Source organism: Arachis hypogaea, chromosome 3 (genome assembly GCF_003086295.3).
Source record: "Arachis hypogaea cultivar Tifrunner chromosome 3, arahy.Tifrunner.gnm2.J5K5, whole genome shotgun sequence".
In the NCBI taxonomy this organism is placed as follows: domain Eukaryota; kingdom Viridiplantae; phylum Streptophyta; class Magnoliopsida; order Fabales; family Fabaceae; genus Arachis; species Arachis hypogaea.
Window position 1 is genome coordinate 136311238 of NC_092038.1, and position 17053 is coordinate 136328290.

General features: G+C 33.3%; 3 protein-coding genes and 1 long non-coding RNA gene across 4 annotated transcripts; 2 read left to right on the forward strand and 2 right to left on the reverse strand.

The window, feature by feature from the left end:
* Positions 1 to 1039: 1039 nt before the first annotated feature.
* Positions 1040 to 5564, reverse strand: LOC112734207 (mitochondrial import receptor subunit TOM40-1). Its single transcript, XM_025783437.3, has 11 exons — positions 5230 to 5564; positions 5059 to 5140; positions 4856 to 4958; positions 4663 to 4758; positions 4320 to 4370; positions 4077 to 4142; positions 3513 to 3614; positions 2955 to 3023; positions 2780 to 2863; positions 1540 to 1635; positions 1040 to 1392 (listed from the first exon to the last, which is right to left on the reverse strand). Exons 1-11 carry the CDS (start codon positions 5330 to 5332, stop codon positions 1336 to 1338), a joined length of 909 nt encoding a protein of 302 aa, XP_025639222.1. The 5' UTR covers positions 5333 to 5564; the 3' UTR covers positions 1040 to 1335.
* Positions 5565 to 8251: 2687 nt separating this feature from the next.
* Positions 8252 to 9658, forward strand: LOC140182160 (uncharacterized). Its single transcript, XR_011877962.1, has 3 exons — positions 8252 to 8574; positions 8666 to 8783; positions 8911 to 9658. It is a non-coding gene; the product is annotated as an uncharacterized lncRNA (long non-coding RNA).
* Positions 9659 to 11289: 1631 nt separating this feature from the next.
* Positions 11290 to 12073, reverse strand: LOC112734211 (small ribosomal subunit protein uS9). The gene has a single exon (XM_025783440.3). It carries the CDS (start codon positions 11913 to 11915, stop codon positions 11478 to 11480), a length of 438 nt encoding a protein of 145 aa, XP_025639225.1. The 5' UTR covers positions 11916 to 12073; the 3' UTR covers positions 11290 to 11477.
* Positions 12074 to 15274: 3201 nt separating this feature from the next.
* Positions 15275 to 16778, forward strand: LOC112736081 (probable clathrin assembly protein At4g32285). Its single transcript, XM_025785433.3, has one exon. It carries the CDS (start codon positions 15380 to 15382, stop codon positions 16493 to 16495), a length of 1116 nt encoding a protein of 371 aa, XP_025641218.1. The 5' UTR covers positions 15275 to 15379; the 3' UTR covers positions 16496 to 16778.
* The last annotated feature ends 275 nt before the right edge of the window (positions 16779 to 17053 follow it).

The window sequence follows — 17053 nt, forward strand, 5'->3', positions numbered from 1 at the left end:
GATTAGAAATGTGTAGCCAACTTTTTCTGCACGCTTTGTGGGGATAGATGGCATTAGCTTCAGTTTCCCAGAATATCTTGTCGTTGAACAGAGTTGAAACTTTGTCGGAAATCACCTTCCAAGTTCCAAGTAGCGAGCCTTTTGAGAACCCTTATCTCCCTCAAGGTTCTGCACCGCAAATGGATGTGAAGAAAATTACAAGTTTACAACAAAAAACAGAAGAAAAAATGACACTACTTATCCTTATCGACACATTAATAAGCCACATAAAGCCTTAATTGAAATGAATAATTGAATACTATCTTGTTTGGTGCGACTTTATACGAAATAAGGTGTTGGCAAGCCGATCTTTATTCAAGAAATCTTTTCTTCTAATATTATATATTTAGAACCCACAAAGTAGACACTAATATTCGTAGCACAGCACTACAAAGTCATTTAGCCAAGGGGGCAAAGCAATATAAAATTGTTATAACACAGATAAACTTGACAAGTAAGAAATTATTTCTGTGGAATTACTTGTTCAAATTAAAAACTGAATAACCAAGGATTCTACAGGTAAGATTATGGTATGTCAACGAATTTATGATAAAATATACAAACCCTATTGGCCAACAAGAGGTGGATGTCAGCAAATGTAACTTAACCGCAATGAATAGGGAGATTATTCTCCTGATTTTACATGAAACAAATTACTTTTATGCCTCAACAATATCTTTCTCACTCAAATTTATCACAAATTTACGTAATGACTTGGCCTATAACATGACCATGAATTTAGGTCCTCTAAAGTGAAGAAGTTACCAAAGTAGTAAAGTGAAGAGTTAATCACCGTTGATTTTGTAACTTCCATGAAATGTGTTCCCCTATTTTAATTTAAGAATGATTAACTCCTCATTTTACCACTTTACCAACTCTTCACTTTAAATGATCTTTGATCCACATGACAGTACCAGTAACACAGGCATTCATCTAGCAGCAGTCACATTAGGTCCTCAAAAAACAAAATTGGATGCGTGTAAAACAAGCACCAGAATCATTATTGGAAATGAATCTCATAATATGCATTAATCAGATATCACTCTACATCCCCCTCAAGGGAAAACAGGGCAAGAGTCCAAATAAATCAAAGTTCCTCTTTTTAGGCACAAGTTTCAAATAAATTGGTGACTACTAAAAATCTCTGCAGTAACTTGTGGATTATAATAATGTATTTTTCCCGGCACAAATGATCTTTCCTCCTTTGATTTTGTTCTTTTCTAGAAATAAAGGAAAAGGAAGCAAGAGAGCTTGCTAAACTAGCTGCAATGGAAACATAAGTCTACTCATGCTAATCTACTCTCCAACGGTCAAACCAAACCCGAATTTGTAATCTTTTTTCTTGTGGTCAAGCTGCAATGAAGAAATATGAAACCCATGTCAAGGCAAAGCAAAATCTGACAAATTATCAAAGAGATTTTACAGAAGTTGATTTGCATGCGTTCTACACATAATCCTCAATCCTAACAATAATACAGAATAGAAGTTAAGTCCTCTGACCTCTGCAGAAAGTATAAAATTCAGGCCCATGTTTAATCGCTCCTCCAAAAACGCAGCGCAACAACCATTGGAATCAATCTTTCCCCTTAGGCGGCACTATGATGCATAACAAGATTTGGGAAATACATGAGATCACTCATAAACAGGACATTATCATTACAATTTAACATTATTATCCAATAACGATCGGCAGAATAATGGGCTTCAGGATCACAAAAAGCAGAACTTCAAAATGGCTTTACAGCCAAATAATGAATTCACTAAACTACACAATCCACTTAGTGAAAGAACCTATCAATATCATGAATACGTAATATTAAACTTAATGATCCGAATAACTGAATATACAGTTTTTCTTTTCTTTCTTCCCAATCATTTAATTTATTCATCTGTTTTTCCAGTTGAATGGAATCAGCCAATCAGGGTTAGTTACATTTCTGTATGTTCTCATAATTAAATTTAATATCCATTTTCTTCTGTTGGAATGTAAAATTGAGAACTAAATCCCCATTACAACTCGCAGAAAGCTAAAAAAAAATATGGGGTTCATTAAAATTAACAAGGGAAAGCTTTCCGTGGTTGATTTTTTTTTCTTTTTTTTTTTGCTCTCCTATTGGATATTGTGTTCATAAGGAGGATCCCTTCCTCTTATATCTTTAAGTTGTACATCTCAGCTATTAAAGATTCTTAGACAACAAAGTTTTAAGATTGTAGATTCTTACCAAAAAAAAAAATAGGGTACAAAAATCTGAGTAAAAACTAAATATGTTACAAGTGTAACTATTGTTCCATTTTTCACACTAAAGTAGAAACCACAAACACGTAGAACCCACTCTTGTTACCAATTAAAACTTCAGGGAACAACTATTTCACAGGTCCAGATTATATGGAGGTGCAAACAAATTGCACTGCCAACTAATGGCATGTTCTAGTGGTATTTTTGGCCAAGCAACCGTTATGCACTTTGAAGAATGACTTGCGCATAGATTAAAATATACAATAATTCATACAATCTATATGTATATTTAAGTTTGAATGTTGATATGATGTTATTATTGATGTGAACTGAGGTGCACATACAAAGAACAGGGAAACTTTAAAGTGAATCAAGATGTGATGCACAAAAGATAGGCTACAAGTTTAAGTTCATTCCTATGATCCTGCTAATTTTACTAACAGTCACATTAATTTCTGTATTAAATCTAACATCTGACTTAATTCATGGAAGATAAAATATTACCTGTCTTAGGATGTAATCATATCCAAAGCTAGCCGTGACATCTCGTGACAAGTAGTTGCACATTAACTCAGACGCTAAAGAAACCTGAAAGATACATTTAAAACGAGAAATAAAAAAAAAATGTTTCAATTGAAAAACAATATAAATGTAGTTCATAAGCTCATAATTGACTCACCTTCTCAGATACTTTCTGAACATAGCTTGCAAGAACCATTCCAGTGCTAGCAACTTGTGCTGTAGCAACCTGGATGTACATGAATAAATTGACCCAGCTAAATTTTTTACTTAGTTTTTACGATAAGCCAGTTAAATCATGAAAGAAATGACAATATAATGAAGTGTTACTATAGAACTTATTGCAATGCATAGTATGACTGAAACTATAACTTTAATGCTTCCAAGAGGATTACAAGTAGCACAGAATATATGCGAGCCATGGATGTATATCTCAATGCAAAACAAGACATGAAAATGTGTCTAGGAGAGGATCCAAGAACATCATTGCTTTGACCAATGAAATTGCACGGTTCAGAAGCATCTCATATACAGCTCATCCATACCACATGTACTCAAAAGACTAGAAAAAGACAAGCCTAGAATTTGGCATATGAAGCAGCGTAATAGCAGCAGATAAAAGATTCTAAAAAATACAAAGCATTTAAAATAAGGAGTATAATCAATAGCCACAATCCTTGAGCAAATGTAAGCAGTGGAAATTCTTAAGTGACCCTACCCATTTGTCAGTGTTATAGCGAGCAGCATAACCAACACCAGACTTACGATGCTGTCCAGCCCAAAATACCTCTGCGCCCAATGATAAGTTACGAGTCACGCTCTGGACAAAATAAAGTAAATACTTCAGTATTAATTCACATACATCCTTTAATTACCTCTAAAGAGACAAGGTAACAATTATGCATCAAGACATGGTAACAGCAGGGCAAAAATTGACCAAAGTATTCTAAATTTATCTAAAATATAAATAAATAAATAAATAAATAAATAGATAAAAAATGCTAATGATCTTCAAAATTTCATTGGAAAAGAATCGTGAGCATAATAACAACCTAATGAAATTAAAAATAGCTAAACCCTAAGAACCTTGGTTAAAGAAAGGATCATATTTTTTTTGGAGAAAGAAAAAAAATTGCAGCACAACGAATATATAATTAGACATAATAGACCGCTTAAAAACTAATACCAATGTCTAGTTTTATCATCCTGTACGGATTGTCACTAGAATTTGTGCTTAAAAAAAAGGTATGGAAGTCTTGCATACTGCACGCTGAACCTTTACCTGAATATAACTTGCTCCGAGTAAGGCACCATTCCCAAGTTGAAACTGTGACCTATAGTCTTTTCCCTGTAAAATTACAGTTAATCATATAAACAAAAGAGAGAGAGAGAGAGAAAAGGGGGGGGGGGGGGGGGCTTGAAGGCAGTTCTTGTGGTTAGTATATAAAACTCCCATTAAGTCACACTAATACAATATATGTCAAAAAAGGGGGAAAAATGATCGAGGAAGGTTAAAGCAATTGACCTTGTAATCAAAGTTGACCATCCCTTGAGACATGTGTGGCTCATTCGTAAGCTGGAGAAGCAAACAAGAAACAGTAGGTTATGGTTAGCCAAAAGGAGAATTAGCAATAAGAAGCATGAGAATGGGAAGGGGGTTGTCATAGATCAAATATTGGATGAATAAAAATGAACATAATGCTCATTCAACAACTCTTGCAAGTTATCAAGTTAAAGCTGAATCTGTACTCAACAAAACAAAACAGCACTAAATTCTTGTAAATATAAGGTGTAGCAGAATATCAAAGGTTCAAAAACAGCAGAAAAATTGTGGCATTTCCCTTATAACAGAAAAGGAGCATAAATACCTGAGCATTGGCTTTAAGAGTGAGATTTTCAGAGACGTCGCACTTGACTCTTGCATTGAGCCTTCCATCAGTCAATATTCTCCCGAACAGCATCAACTGCACCAAGCACAATAATATCATCGTCAATGAGAGTTGGAACTTACAACAACGAAACGAAACGAAACTAAGCAAAATCAGCGGGGGGAAAAAGCACCCTGGGATGATCAATGAAGGTTGCACCAAACTCATAGTTAGCGGTAGGGATCTTAATAGTCTCCGTTGACTGAGAAGGGATCTCAGTAGGGCCCATCGAAACGCTGGTCGCAATCAGATTCCAACCAAGAACCAAATAAACAAATTAGATAAATATTTTTGCATAATTTAATTTGAAGTCAGCTAAAAGATATGAAGAGGTACCTGTGATTGAGGGAGAACTTCTGGTTGAGCATCTTGGTGAAATCAAAGCGCATACCCTCGAAAAGTTCTGGCCTCAAAGACACTGAAAAGAGATTGAAGCAGGATGAATGAAGAGTGAGATGCAAAATGAAGAATCTGGAAGAGAAAGAGAGAGAGAGAGAGTGAACAGACTGATAGCTTCACGGTGGAGCTCTTCGAAGGGAATAGGACATGGGAGGTTGAAGTAGTCGACCTTCTCATCGAGCTTGGTGTCGGTGGGAGGCGCCTGAGCCATTGTTGGTGCAGAGTGAGGTGTGAGGTGTGAGGTGTGAGGTGCGAAAGAGAATCTGTATCACAAATGAAATGAGGATTCCTTTCTATTCTCTTTCTAAAACCCCGGAAGGCTTCGACGGCTGCCTGCTAAAACCCTAAGCTTCTGTTTCGTAAGCTGCCCGCTTCTCCTCACTCCTCTCTCTCACACTTTCTTTCTCTCTCTATACCTGGACTGGACTCAACCCGTTGCGCCCACATTTCCAACCCGACCCGGATCCATTTTACAATGCTACGGCCCGGGTTTCTTGCATTAGGTTTTGGGCAAATCACTGAAATAAACTAAGGGATAAAAAAATTACTAAATAAGTCAAATAAAAAATTGGTTCATGAATCAATCAGTTCATATTTTTATATAGTTCAAATCACTTAATTCGAACTTCATCCACATGTTGATTCGAATTACCTACACTCGCACACACCCACTAATTCGAATCAACCTGATTCGAATTACACTCACACTAATTTGAATCAGGGTGATTTGAATTACACACAGACACATAATAATTTGAATTAGGCATATTCGAATTACTCAATTTAAAAAAATATTAAAAAATTTAAAAAAATATATTTCTCGAGTAATAATTTAAAAAATTTTATTAAAAAATTAATAATTAAAAAATTAAAAAAATATATATTTTATTTCATGAGCTATCAAAATATTTAATTACAAGACTTCTTTAAAATATTAATGAGCTATCAATTCGAATTCTATACAATACTCTATTGCCTATTTTTAATAGCTCATGAATATTTTTTAATAAATTTATTTCAATTATACTACAAAAAATATTTTATTCTATGCAAAATAATTTTAAAAAATGGCTTAAAAAATATTAGTAGTACTATAAAAATTTGTAATGTTCTAATGACTTAGGTAAATACATGCATGTATTCAAATTTTAAATAAAATACTCTACGTAGTCAATAATAATTTTGAAATTAAAGAAAATATTTTATTTCATATAAAATAATTAAAAATATATTTTATTCCATACAAAATAATTAAAAAATATATGTTATTCCATACAAAATAATTTTTAAAAAATAGCTTAAAAGATGTTATGAATACTATAAAAATTTGTAATATTCTAGTGATTTTGGTAAATATATGATAAAAATATATTTTCTTTAATTTTTAAATTATTATTGACTATGTAGAGTATTTCTTTAATGTCCCAAGTCATTAGGATATTACAAATTTTTATAGTACTCCTAACATCTTTTAAGCCATTTTTTAAAAATTATTTTGTATAGAATAAAATATTTTTTTGTGGTATAATTTAAATAAATTTATTAAAAAATATTCGTGAGTTATCAAGAATGAGCAGAAGAGTATTGTATAAAATTCGAATTGCTCACCATATAATTCGAATCATGTAATATCTCACCATATAATTGAAATAAATTTATTAAAAAAATTTATTAAAAAATATTCATGAGCTATTAAAAATTGGCAACAGAGTATTGTATGAAATTCAAATTGATAGCTCATTAATATTTTAAAGAAGTATCGTAATTAAATATTTTGTTAGCTTTTTTTTAATGCATGAAATAAAATATATATTTTTTAATTTTTAAATTATTAATTTTTTTAATAAATTTTTTTTAAAAACATTTTTTAAATTATTACTCGAAAAATATATATTTTTAAATTTTTTTAATATATTTTTTTAAATTGAGTAATTTGAATCTGCCCAATTCGAATTACTATGTGCACGTGTCTGTGTGTAATTCGAATCAGGTTGATTCGAATTAGTGGGTGTAGGTAATTCGAATCAGTATGATTCGAATTACATGTGGATGAAGTTCGAATTAGAGTGATTCGAACAATATAAAAATGTGAACTTATTGATTCATGAACCAATTTTTTATTTGACTTATTCGTGTAATTTTTTTATTCTCTTGGCTTAAATAAGTGATTTGCCTTAGGAGTTTTGTTCTTTTTTTTAAGGCACATTTGCATTAGAGTAAAGTGACAATGACTCAATGAGGTCGATTTTGACCTCGTACTAATTAGTTCCTAAAAAAATTACTAATTTGGGATAGTAAATGGTGGATACATGATGTCTTTCATCAGGTGATGTTTATTGTTTAATATATACTATTAATTACTCTTATGTGTCTGCCTATGAAAAATAACCATATAAATAATAATTTTTGGAGTGAAACTTTACTTGTTTTGATGAGATCTATGATAAATTGAGAGCAGTTGATAAAGAATATATGAAAACTCAAAAAATAATAAAAACTTCACTGTCTAAAACTAAATCGTTTTTATGTTCATATGACAGTAACAACGAAATATATGAATAATTCCATTACGTTTCGCACTATTCATTGACAGAAAAATATACATGTCTACCGATTGCTATCCTAAAGGACCTAATTGATAATTTTTTTCGACTAATTAGTCTAAGATCAACATCTTCAAAGATCTAATTGCCACTTTACTCTTTGCATTAGTTTAATAAATAAAACCACATTTATAAAAAAAAAATCAGCTGTTGTGTATTTAAATTTATATTTCATATTTTAATATATATTTTATATAAATATTTGATTTGGTAATTCCGTAACTGTTTGTGATGTATATAGTTATTTAATGTACAAAAGAAATTGAATGTAATTTTATTATTTGCCTTGCTAATATTATGGAGTAAAATGATTTATAATTTATGATTGACAAAGAAGGCACTTACATTCATTCAAACTTTCATAATTTTATTCCATCCATATAAACGAATCATTTTTTTTTTTTTTTGGACGTGTTCAGTTTTAGAGACCAACCGAACCAAACCCAAACCCATAAACAATGATCCCGTAGCCCACTACCTACTCTAACCCCAATTGAAATTATATTCCCTCCACTGTAGCCGGTAATAAAGCAAATGGATTTTCTTCTTCTTGGCTCATGTTTCTTAATGGAGGAGCCAACACAGATGACACCTAGATGCGGAGCACAACGGTCAGAGCAGAGAGGTAAGGTAATACAGTCCAAATGGTTTGAGCCTGAGCCAATGACGGAGATGCTAACACAATTTGACGAACATGTCGTTGAAGCCCTGGAGAATTGGCTAAGATTGAGCAGTTAAATGACTTCCAATGATTCTTCAACAGCGGGTCACTCTGGCCGGCTGGTTCAGTGAAGCAGGGATGCTAAATCTCACTGGGAGGGTTACATGCGACGGCTTTGAAGAGGAAAAGGTAAGCCCATCTTCTCATTTATGATTAATTCTGCAATTTTCTTTGGTGGGCAAGATGACCAGTGGTTGGCTAATTGATTTTGTGCTTTCAGAGATGCCAATGTGTGTGCCAGCACATTTCCTTCTCTAGGAGTCCAGGAGAATCCACAGTTTGGGAGTCTCTTCTGGATGACTTTTATATCTTGGATTATTGATTCTGCTTCCCACAAGGTATCTCCATTTTTGAGTGCTTGAATTAATTGTAGGCAGTCAGATTCAATAGTTGCATTTTCGATGTTAAGGTTTTCCACTAGGATGATTGCTTCTCTGATGGCTGTTGCTTCTGCTATGATGCTAGAGCTGGTCTTGATATTTGCTGTTGTCCCTCCCCTGAGACTTCCATTGCAGTCTCTGATCACCACTGCCACTGTTCCTGTTCTGGTTTCTTTGGAGAATGCTGCATCTGTATTCAGCTTGAGCCAATTTGGAGGGGGGGCTCTCCAAATTACAGGTATATTCTTCCTGCTGTTAGGTTCCGTGGTGCTTTCATCTTCCTTTTCTATTGCATTGAAATAATCTAGTTCGAGCATTTTGGTGTAGTTGATAGTGGTTTCTGGATTAGGCTCTGTATTCTGGAAAACTTTTCGATTTCTTGCTTTCCAAATGGCCCACATAGTGATGCCAATCCGGCTCCAGGTCTGTCTAGCTTCTGTTTTGCTCCCTTGATTGCATTCTCTAAACATCTTTTGTAGCCACACCCCAACCGAGCTGACATTCTCTTTTGATGGTGTACATTGAACTTGCGAGCCAAACCAAACTGCCCTCGCCCAATCGCAAAGCAGCAGCGCATGTTCCATTGTCTCTATTTCCTGAAAACAAAGAGGACATAGGTTACAGTTAGTTACCTTTTTAATCAACAAATTGGCTTTAACCGGGAGGATATTATGGGTTGTTCGCCAAAGAAACATCTTTATTTTTTGGGGTACTCTCATGTTCCAAATTCCTTGCCAAAGATCTTCTATAATTGTGCTTGATGAAGGCCTGTCTTTTGGGAATTTTTCCTCTTCCTCTTTTTTTGCTATGTGATATCCTGTTTTAACGGTGTAGTCACTATTTTTATGATGCTCTCATTAGAACCCAAGTCCGAAGCCAAGCTCCAACTTACTTCTCTTGTTCTCCAAAATTAGAGGGAAAGGTATGACTGGTAGCAAGGTGCCAAAGAAATTAATCATATCACAATTAATACTTCAAAAACTTAGGGGCAGAATGTGAAGCCGAATGCATGCCTTGTTTGTCCTTTAATCGATTCTCGAATCTATAATTAAAACAAATAATTTATTTACTTCGGCCTAAGTTTAATCAACCTTATTGAAATACTACTTGTATTAAAAAATAACTCCAAATACATTGATTTTTTCTAGAATTAATCGAATCAGATTACAAAAAATTTAAAAAGATAGCACAATGAAACAATTATTTAATACGACATTTGAACTGACTTACTACTCAAGTAACTTTATGATCTATTATTACTTTATTAGTGTGATTGAAATACTTATAAACTGGACACATAGCATTCTAATGAAAAGCTTTTAATTATTAAACACTATATTCATCGCTTATAGGACAATAGCATCCCACATAATAGACACAAGGAGAGACAGGGAATCAGCGATGATTTAATATTTTAGTAACACAATACGCGGCTATTAGGGCCATAGGCCATTGGATCCATAGACAACGAAGCTCGGATACGAGTATATGTTATGAGTTTCGACGGATTCTGACGATTAACTAATACTTTGGCATGATTTATTATTTGAGTGATTGCGGTATGATTTAATCGTAATTTACTGATCAAAGAAAATTAAAAAGCTGGCAAAGCAGCACACATATTCGTATACAAGAAACATAAGTCCACCCGATAATGTATGTGTGTTGGGAGCATTTATAAATTCCAAATAACATTTAGTTTCAAACATACAAGAACACTATCTCGAAATATAAATTAAAAAAGTTTATTTTATAGATTAGATACAGCCAATAAGGAACAAAATAATGTCATGTTTATCCAGAATCAGATTAAGACGAAATGAAACCAATACAAGAATTCCAAAAAGACAAGCATAGAACCTTCAAAGAGGTAAGAGGAATGAATGATGATTGATATTTGGCTATGTGATGATACTATTAAGCTAGAATATGTACTAACACGAGATCGAAACTAAACTTATACCCACGCAAAATGTCTTCCGTGCAACAAAAATACCCTACGTGGCACTACAACCCTCTAAAGATAGGGACAAATGGCATCTTACCTGGGTACAAGTTTAGTTTCGATCTAGTGTGGATACATATCTCAAGGTTTTCATCTTTTACGGGTACAAATGGTCATTTATTCTATTAAGCTATATTACGTTCTAGAGGCTGATATGCCTGGGTATTTTGATTTGATTGCAAAGTTCAACACCACAAATAAAATAAGAAAAAAAATTACAGAAACTCAAGCAAACAACCGAGACATACCTACCTTACGCAATGAAAACAGTGAATCACACCATGATTCCATTCGGCTCCATCAATCATATAATATATCTCAACAAATGGAAACCTCAATTATGCGATATTCGCCACAAGGAAACAGAATAAACAAACATTAACAAAAGCACGAACAACAACAAATAATTACGCAGCAGCAGCTAGAAAAACAAATAAAATCCGAACCCGGAGAACCATATAAAATAATGTTATACCTGTATTCAAAGGGCTAAATAACTAAGTTCAATTAAAACCGAAATATAGCGTCTTAACGCAGCAAGCAAAATCACAGAACTAAAATTCAAGCTCAAAAGTTTTTAACATAACATTAAAGGTAAAAAAGAAGTTTCCAAAACTGAAAGATGAAATAAAAAGAGAGAAATTCCCTTAACGGTAGGACTTCTGGAACCTAGCACGAGCACCGCGACCACCGAACTTCTTGGGCTCGCAGCGCCTTGGATCGGCGACGAGGAGGGTTCGGTCGTACCTGACAAGAATGTCCTTGATTTCCTTCTTGCTCTGCTCGTCCACATACTTCTGGTAGAACGCAACAAGAGCCTTCGCTATGCTCTGCCTTATGGCGTAGATCTGAGAAGTGTGTCCTCCTCCCTTCACGCGGATGCGCATGTCAACGCCGGCGAATCGGTGCCTTCCGAGCAGCAGGATTGGCTCGAACGCCTTGAACCGCAGGATCTCCGGCTCCACAAGCTCGATTGGGCAACCGTTGATCTTGATGAGGCCGCGTCCTCTCTTACAGTATGTGACGGCCACCGCAGTCTTCTTGCGGCCGAAGCACTGCACTTGCTCCAGTGGTTGCTGCGCCATTTTCGTCTTGCTGGCTTCCTCTTTCTCCTGCTTATTCTTCAGAGGGATTAGGGTTTGGAATGAGCTTGTGGCTGCTTATATATTGTGTCGATGAATTAGGGTTTTTTGAGTTGGTGGAATGACCATTTGGACCCTCCTTATTAATTTTTTGTTTTTGGTATGGTAAAGGGACCTAAGCCCATGGACCCTCCTTATTACACCACTGTGTCGTGGCTATACGGGCCGGGCTTTGTTCAACTAATGCCATATTTCTTTCACCGGACTGGGCTAAAATAACAATACTAATATAGAATAATTAATGGGAAAATTAGTGTCATTGACCATTATGAGACTTTAAGTCTTTAATTAACAAAAGGACCAATTATATTAAAAGGATTTAGGCATTTAGCTAATATATGTTTTAGGGTACATGACAAACTTATCATTAGGGAAAAGTTTAAAATATTTTTATTAATGAAGGCAAAACAAATGCATTGAAAACTTGAATTTTTTATATTTTCAATAAAAATTTTCTACTAATAACAAACTTATCATGTACTCTTGGGACATATGTTAGCTAAACCCATATCAAAATTATTAAGAAGGACCATATAGATATTATATTAAGAAAGAACTAACAAATAAGATTTGAAATGATAAAATTATCTTCTTTTTTTTTGTTTTTCCTCCATCATCTTTATTGTTATTATGCTTTCTCTTCTTTTTTTTACATATCTTTTTTCGTTTCTGTCAACCTTATCTTCTTGTGCATTGATACCTTTGGCAAAGGTAGAACAAAGCTACTTAAGTATAGTAAAAACATCGGTGTATAAGAAGATGAAGTCGACAGAAATAAAAAAAATATATGTCAAAAAAGAAAAAACACAATAACAATAGAGATAATGGATGAAGAGAAAATATAGAATAAAAAATTAAAAAAAAGAAAAACATAATAAAATAATTTTATTATTTTAAATTTTATTTGTTAATTTTTTTTAATATAATATTTATTTAGTCCTTTTTAATAATTTTGATATGATTAGTCTTTCTAAAGAGCTGATAACATGTTTCTTCTTATAAGAACAAAATGTTTATTGGAATAAGGAATTACAATTATCATATATGGGCTGAAGGCCCAATCACTATATCAATGCTCTAACATTAAGGTAGTATTTGTTTTGAGGTACTGAGACAGAGACTGAGAGACTGAGACTCAGTATCGTGTTTGTTAGTTCAGAGACTGGTACTAAAATTTCTGTCTCTGTCTCTAAAATTTCAGTATTTCAGTACCTCCAAAAAGTAGGGACACAGGGGACTGAAATTTTTAGAGATGGAGACTGAAACTTTAATAATATTTTATACCTAAAATACTTTCATTTTAATTAATTAATTCCAATTTTACCCTTTATGCAAATTAAATTAGAGTTTCATTCTTGTTTCAATTCCTGTCTCCTATTTTGTACCAAACAGAATACTGAAATTTATTTCAATCCCTGTCTCTTAGTCTCTGTCTCTCAGTCTCAGTATTTCTGTCTCTGTCTCTCCACCAAACGCTACCTAAGAGACTAAGTTTCCTGACCAAAAACATCAAAACCAGAGACTAAGTTCCAAGGGTCATATGCATAAATTTTTAAATTAATTTGTGATAGTCTAGTAATTATTTTATTATTCTGTTTAAGTAAGTGTTAGTGGTTTCGAATTTTATTTTGTGTAGACAATAATCTATTAGTGATCGACAAAATTCTTAAATAAAACCTTTATCCACAAAGAATTAATTATTGACTTGTCGGGTTGGGAGATACCAAAAAAAAAAAAAATACATGCATAAACTTAAAAAAAAAAAACAATAATTCTATATGCTTTTAATTATAGGGTGGGGCATGAGCCTTGAAGGGAAAAAAGGGGGATAAGGTGGATCCTCCAAATATAGTTTTTCACCATTGATAGATAAATGATTAGCATTTATTAATGATAAAATTCTAACTTATAAGTTATTAAACAAAACAGAAAAAGAAAAAGAATATAGCGAAGGTGAATAAATGAATATTTTTATTAATGGAGGCAAAACAAATGCATTGAAAATTTGAATTTTTTATATTTTCAATAAAATTTTCTACTAATAACAAATTTATCATATACTCTTGGGACATATGTTAGCTAAACCCATATCAAAATTATTAAGAAGGACCATATAGATATTATATTAAGAAAGAACCAACAAATAAGATTTGAAATGACAAAATTATTCTATTTTTTTTTTGTTCTTCCTCCATCATTTCTATAGTTGTTATTATGCTTTCTCTTCCTCTTTTTTGATATATCTTTTTTTTCGTTTCTGTCAACTTTATCTTCTTGTGCATTGATATCTTTGGCAAAGATAGAACAGAGCTACCTAAACATAGTAAAAACATCGGTGTATAAGAAGATGAAGTCGACAGAAATAAAAAAAAATATGTCGAAAAAGAGAAAGCACAATAGCAATAAAGATAATGGATGAAGAGAAAATATAGAATAAAAAATTAAAAAAGAAGAACATAATAAAATAATTTTAATATGATTAGTATTTCTAAAGAGCTGATAACATTTCTTCTTATAAGAACAAAATGTTTATTGGAATAAGGAATTACAATTATCATATATGGGCTGAAGGCCCAATCACTATATCAATGCTCTAACATTAAGAGACTAGTTTACTGACCAAAAACATCAAAACCAGAGACTAAGTTCCAAGGGTCATATGCATAAATTTTTAAATTGATTTGTGATAGTCTAGTAATTATTTTATTATTCTGTTATTATTCTGTTTAAGTAAGTGTTAGTGATTTTGAATTTCGCTTTGTGTATACAGTAATCCATTAGTGATCGACAAAATTCTTAAATAAAACCTCGATTCACAAAGAATTAATTATTGACTTGTCGGATTGGGAGATAAAAAAAAAACATACATGCACAAACTTAAAAAAAAAAATTCTATATGCTTTTAATTATAGGGTGGGGCATGAGCCTTGAAGGGAAAAAGGGGATAAGGAGGATTCTCGAAATATGAAAATGGATCATCTCCAGTTTTTTTAATATTGGACAAAATGTAGTGTGATCTCTCGTCTTTGATTCTATAAATAGGACCAGACAGCAATCAATGATTAGATTAAACACTGGATACCATTCAATTTTTTTTTCCACTTGACCTCGAAATATAGTTTTTCACCATTGATATATAGTTTTTCACCATTGATAGATAAATGATTAGCATTTATTAATGATAAAATTCTAACTTATAAGTTATTAAACAAAACAGAAAAAGAAAATAGCGAAGGTGAATAAATGAATAATCGTTAAGAAATGTATATACCTTGTTAGCATAATTTGTATCGCAAGTTGATTGGTCACATTTTCTCGTAGTTGTAGCCACGACAGTACCAAAGCAGAAAAAGTATTTAATAAGCAAATGAAAGAAAGAAAGAAAGAAAGAGCAAGAGGAGTGAAAGATGCAAAGGAGGTTCCGGCAAGTTTGCAGTGCTCTGAAAGAGCAGAGTCACGTGAGATATGCAAAGATAGCATCAGCGGGTGGATACTCAAACATGAATACGATGATGATAAAGGCAACAACACCCGACGATGTTCCACTTCAAGACAAATACATTGAATACTTGTTGACACTCTTTTCGCTTTCTCCCTCTTCATGCCACTCCTTTGCAATCACATTCACTCGCCGATTCGGAACCACTCGCAGCTGGAGGGTCGCCCTCAAATGCCTCATTCTTCTCCACCGTTTGCTTCGCTCTGTTCCCGAAAACAGCCCTCTTTCCGAGCAACTCCTCTGGATTCGTTCCAATGGCTTGATCTCTCTCCACCCTTGCCATTTCAGGGACACTTGTTCTTCCTCTTCCCATTCCTACACCAACTTCATCAGATCCTATGCTCATCTTCTTCATGTCATGCTGGATTCCACAGACTTTGAAGACCAACAACAAGAACAAGTGCTTGAACTGTTGCCGCAACTGCAGATCGTGATTGATAGGGCCATGGATTGTTTCCCAGTGGGACTAGCAGCACAGAGTTTCATGGTGCAATCGGCAATGAAGCTCATAATCCGCGACAGTTTCGTTTGCTACACCAGATTCAGGAAAGAGATGGCGGCGGTTTTGGACAATCTGCTTCAGATGCCATATAGAAGCTGCATAGCGGCTTTCAACATATACAAGAAAGCATCAATGCAATCAAATCAGCTCTATGAGTTCCATGAATGGTGTAGGGCTAAAGGGTTGTGTGGTTCCTATGAGTACCCTTTGGTGGATCCAATACCACACATACAAATCAAAGCTCTTGAAACTTTTCTCAGCGGTATGTGGCAGTTAACTGAGGACGAAGAGGAGGAGAAGCCACTGATTGATGTTGAAGATGATCAAGTTAGTTGGGAGACACTGTTGGAAACCTCTGTTACTTTTCCTCATCAGAATGACATGATGAGCAGCTTCTTCTTCAGCTCTGGACATGGACATGAAGATGAACAGGCTGCTGCTAGTGCTTATAATCCTTTCTATCAGCCAAATGAACATTGCGGGAGTTTCCCTCGTAACCCTTCGTACCCTTGGGGTCTATGACAGTTTAAAGTCAAATGCAGCTTCACCATATCAGTATTTCATTGTTTCCTCCTTTTGATCATTTTTTGGTTGTTGATCACTGGTCATTATTAATGTCAAAGTAGGTGAATAAATTAATTTAGAAAACTCATAACTACAGTATTTGATCGCCCAAAATAGTTAAGACATTACACGCTAGTTTTTGCTTTCTACATGCCTACCCTAAATTATTTGAAAATGTAACAAAAAAACCAATAAATATTATATCTTATAAAAGTGAAAAAAAATCGTATTCGACAAACAATTTATCGATTTAATCCGAATTTTTGTGTCAATATTTAAATAAATATTTAAAAGATATAAAAAAAATTTAGAATAAAATTTAATCTCAATAAAAAATAAAAAAATTAAATGCCATAAAATTACAAAATTTTAAAAATAAAGATATTACTTTGCTAAAAATATTTGCAAAAAAATGCATCAGAATATAATTTCTAAAATCCTTTTTTTGAATAAATATTTAATATCTAAATTTTTTATTGTATTTTTAAATTTTTTGAAGACTTATTTGTCGTTACA

Coding starts and splice junctions, on each gene's coding strand:
- LOC112736081 (XM_025785433.3), top strand. CDS start 15,380: ATGCAAAGGAGGTTCCGGCAAGTTTGCAGTGCTCTGAAAGAGCAGAGT.
- LOC112734207 (XM_025783437.3), bottom strand. CDS start 5,332: ATGGCTCAGGCGCCTCCCACCGACACCAAGCTCGATGAGAAGGTCGAC. Junction 4,759..4,855: donor CCTTCATTGATCATCCCAGG/GTGCTTTTTCCC, acceptor TGCTTGGTGCAG/TTGATGCTGTTCGGGAGAAT. Junction 2,864..2,954: donor TTCAGAAAGTATCTGAGAAG/GTGAGTCAATTA, acceptor TGTATCTTTCAG/GTTTCTTTAGCGTCTGAGTT.
- LOC112734211 (XM_025783440.3), bottom strand. CDS start 11,915: ATGGCGCAGCAACCACTGGAGCAAGTGCAGTGCTTCGGCCGCAAGAAG.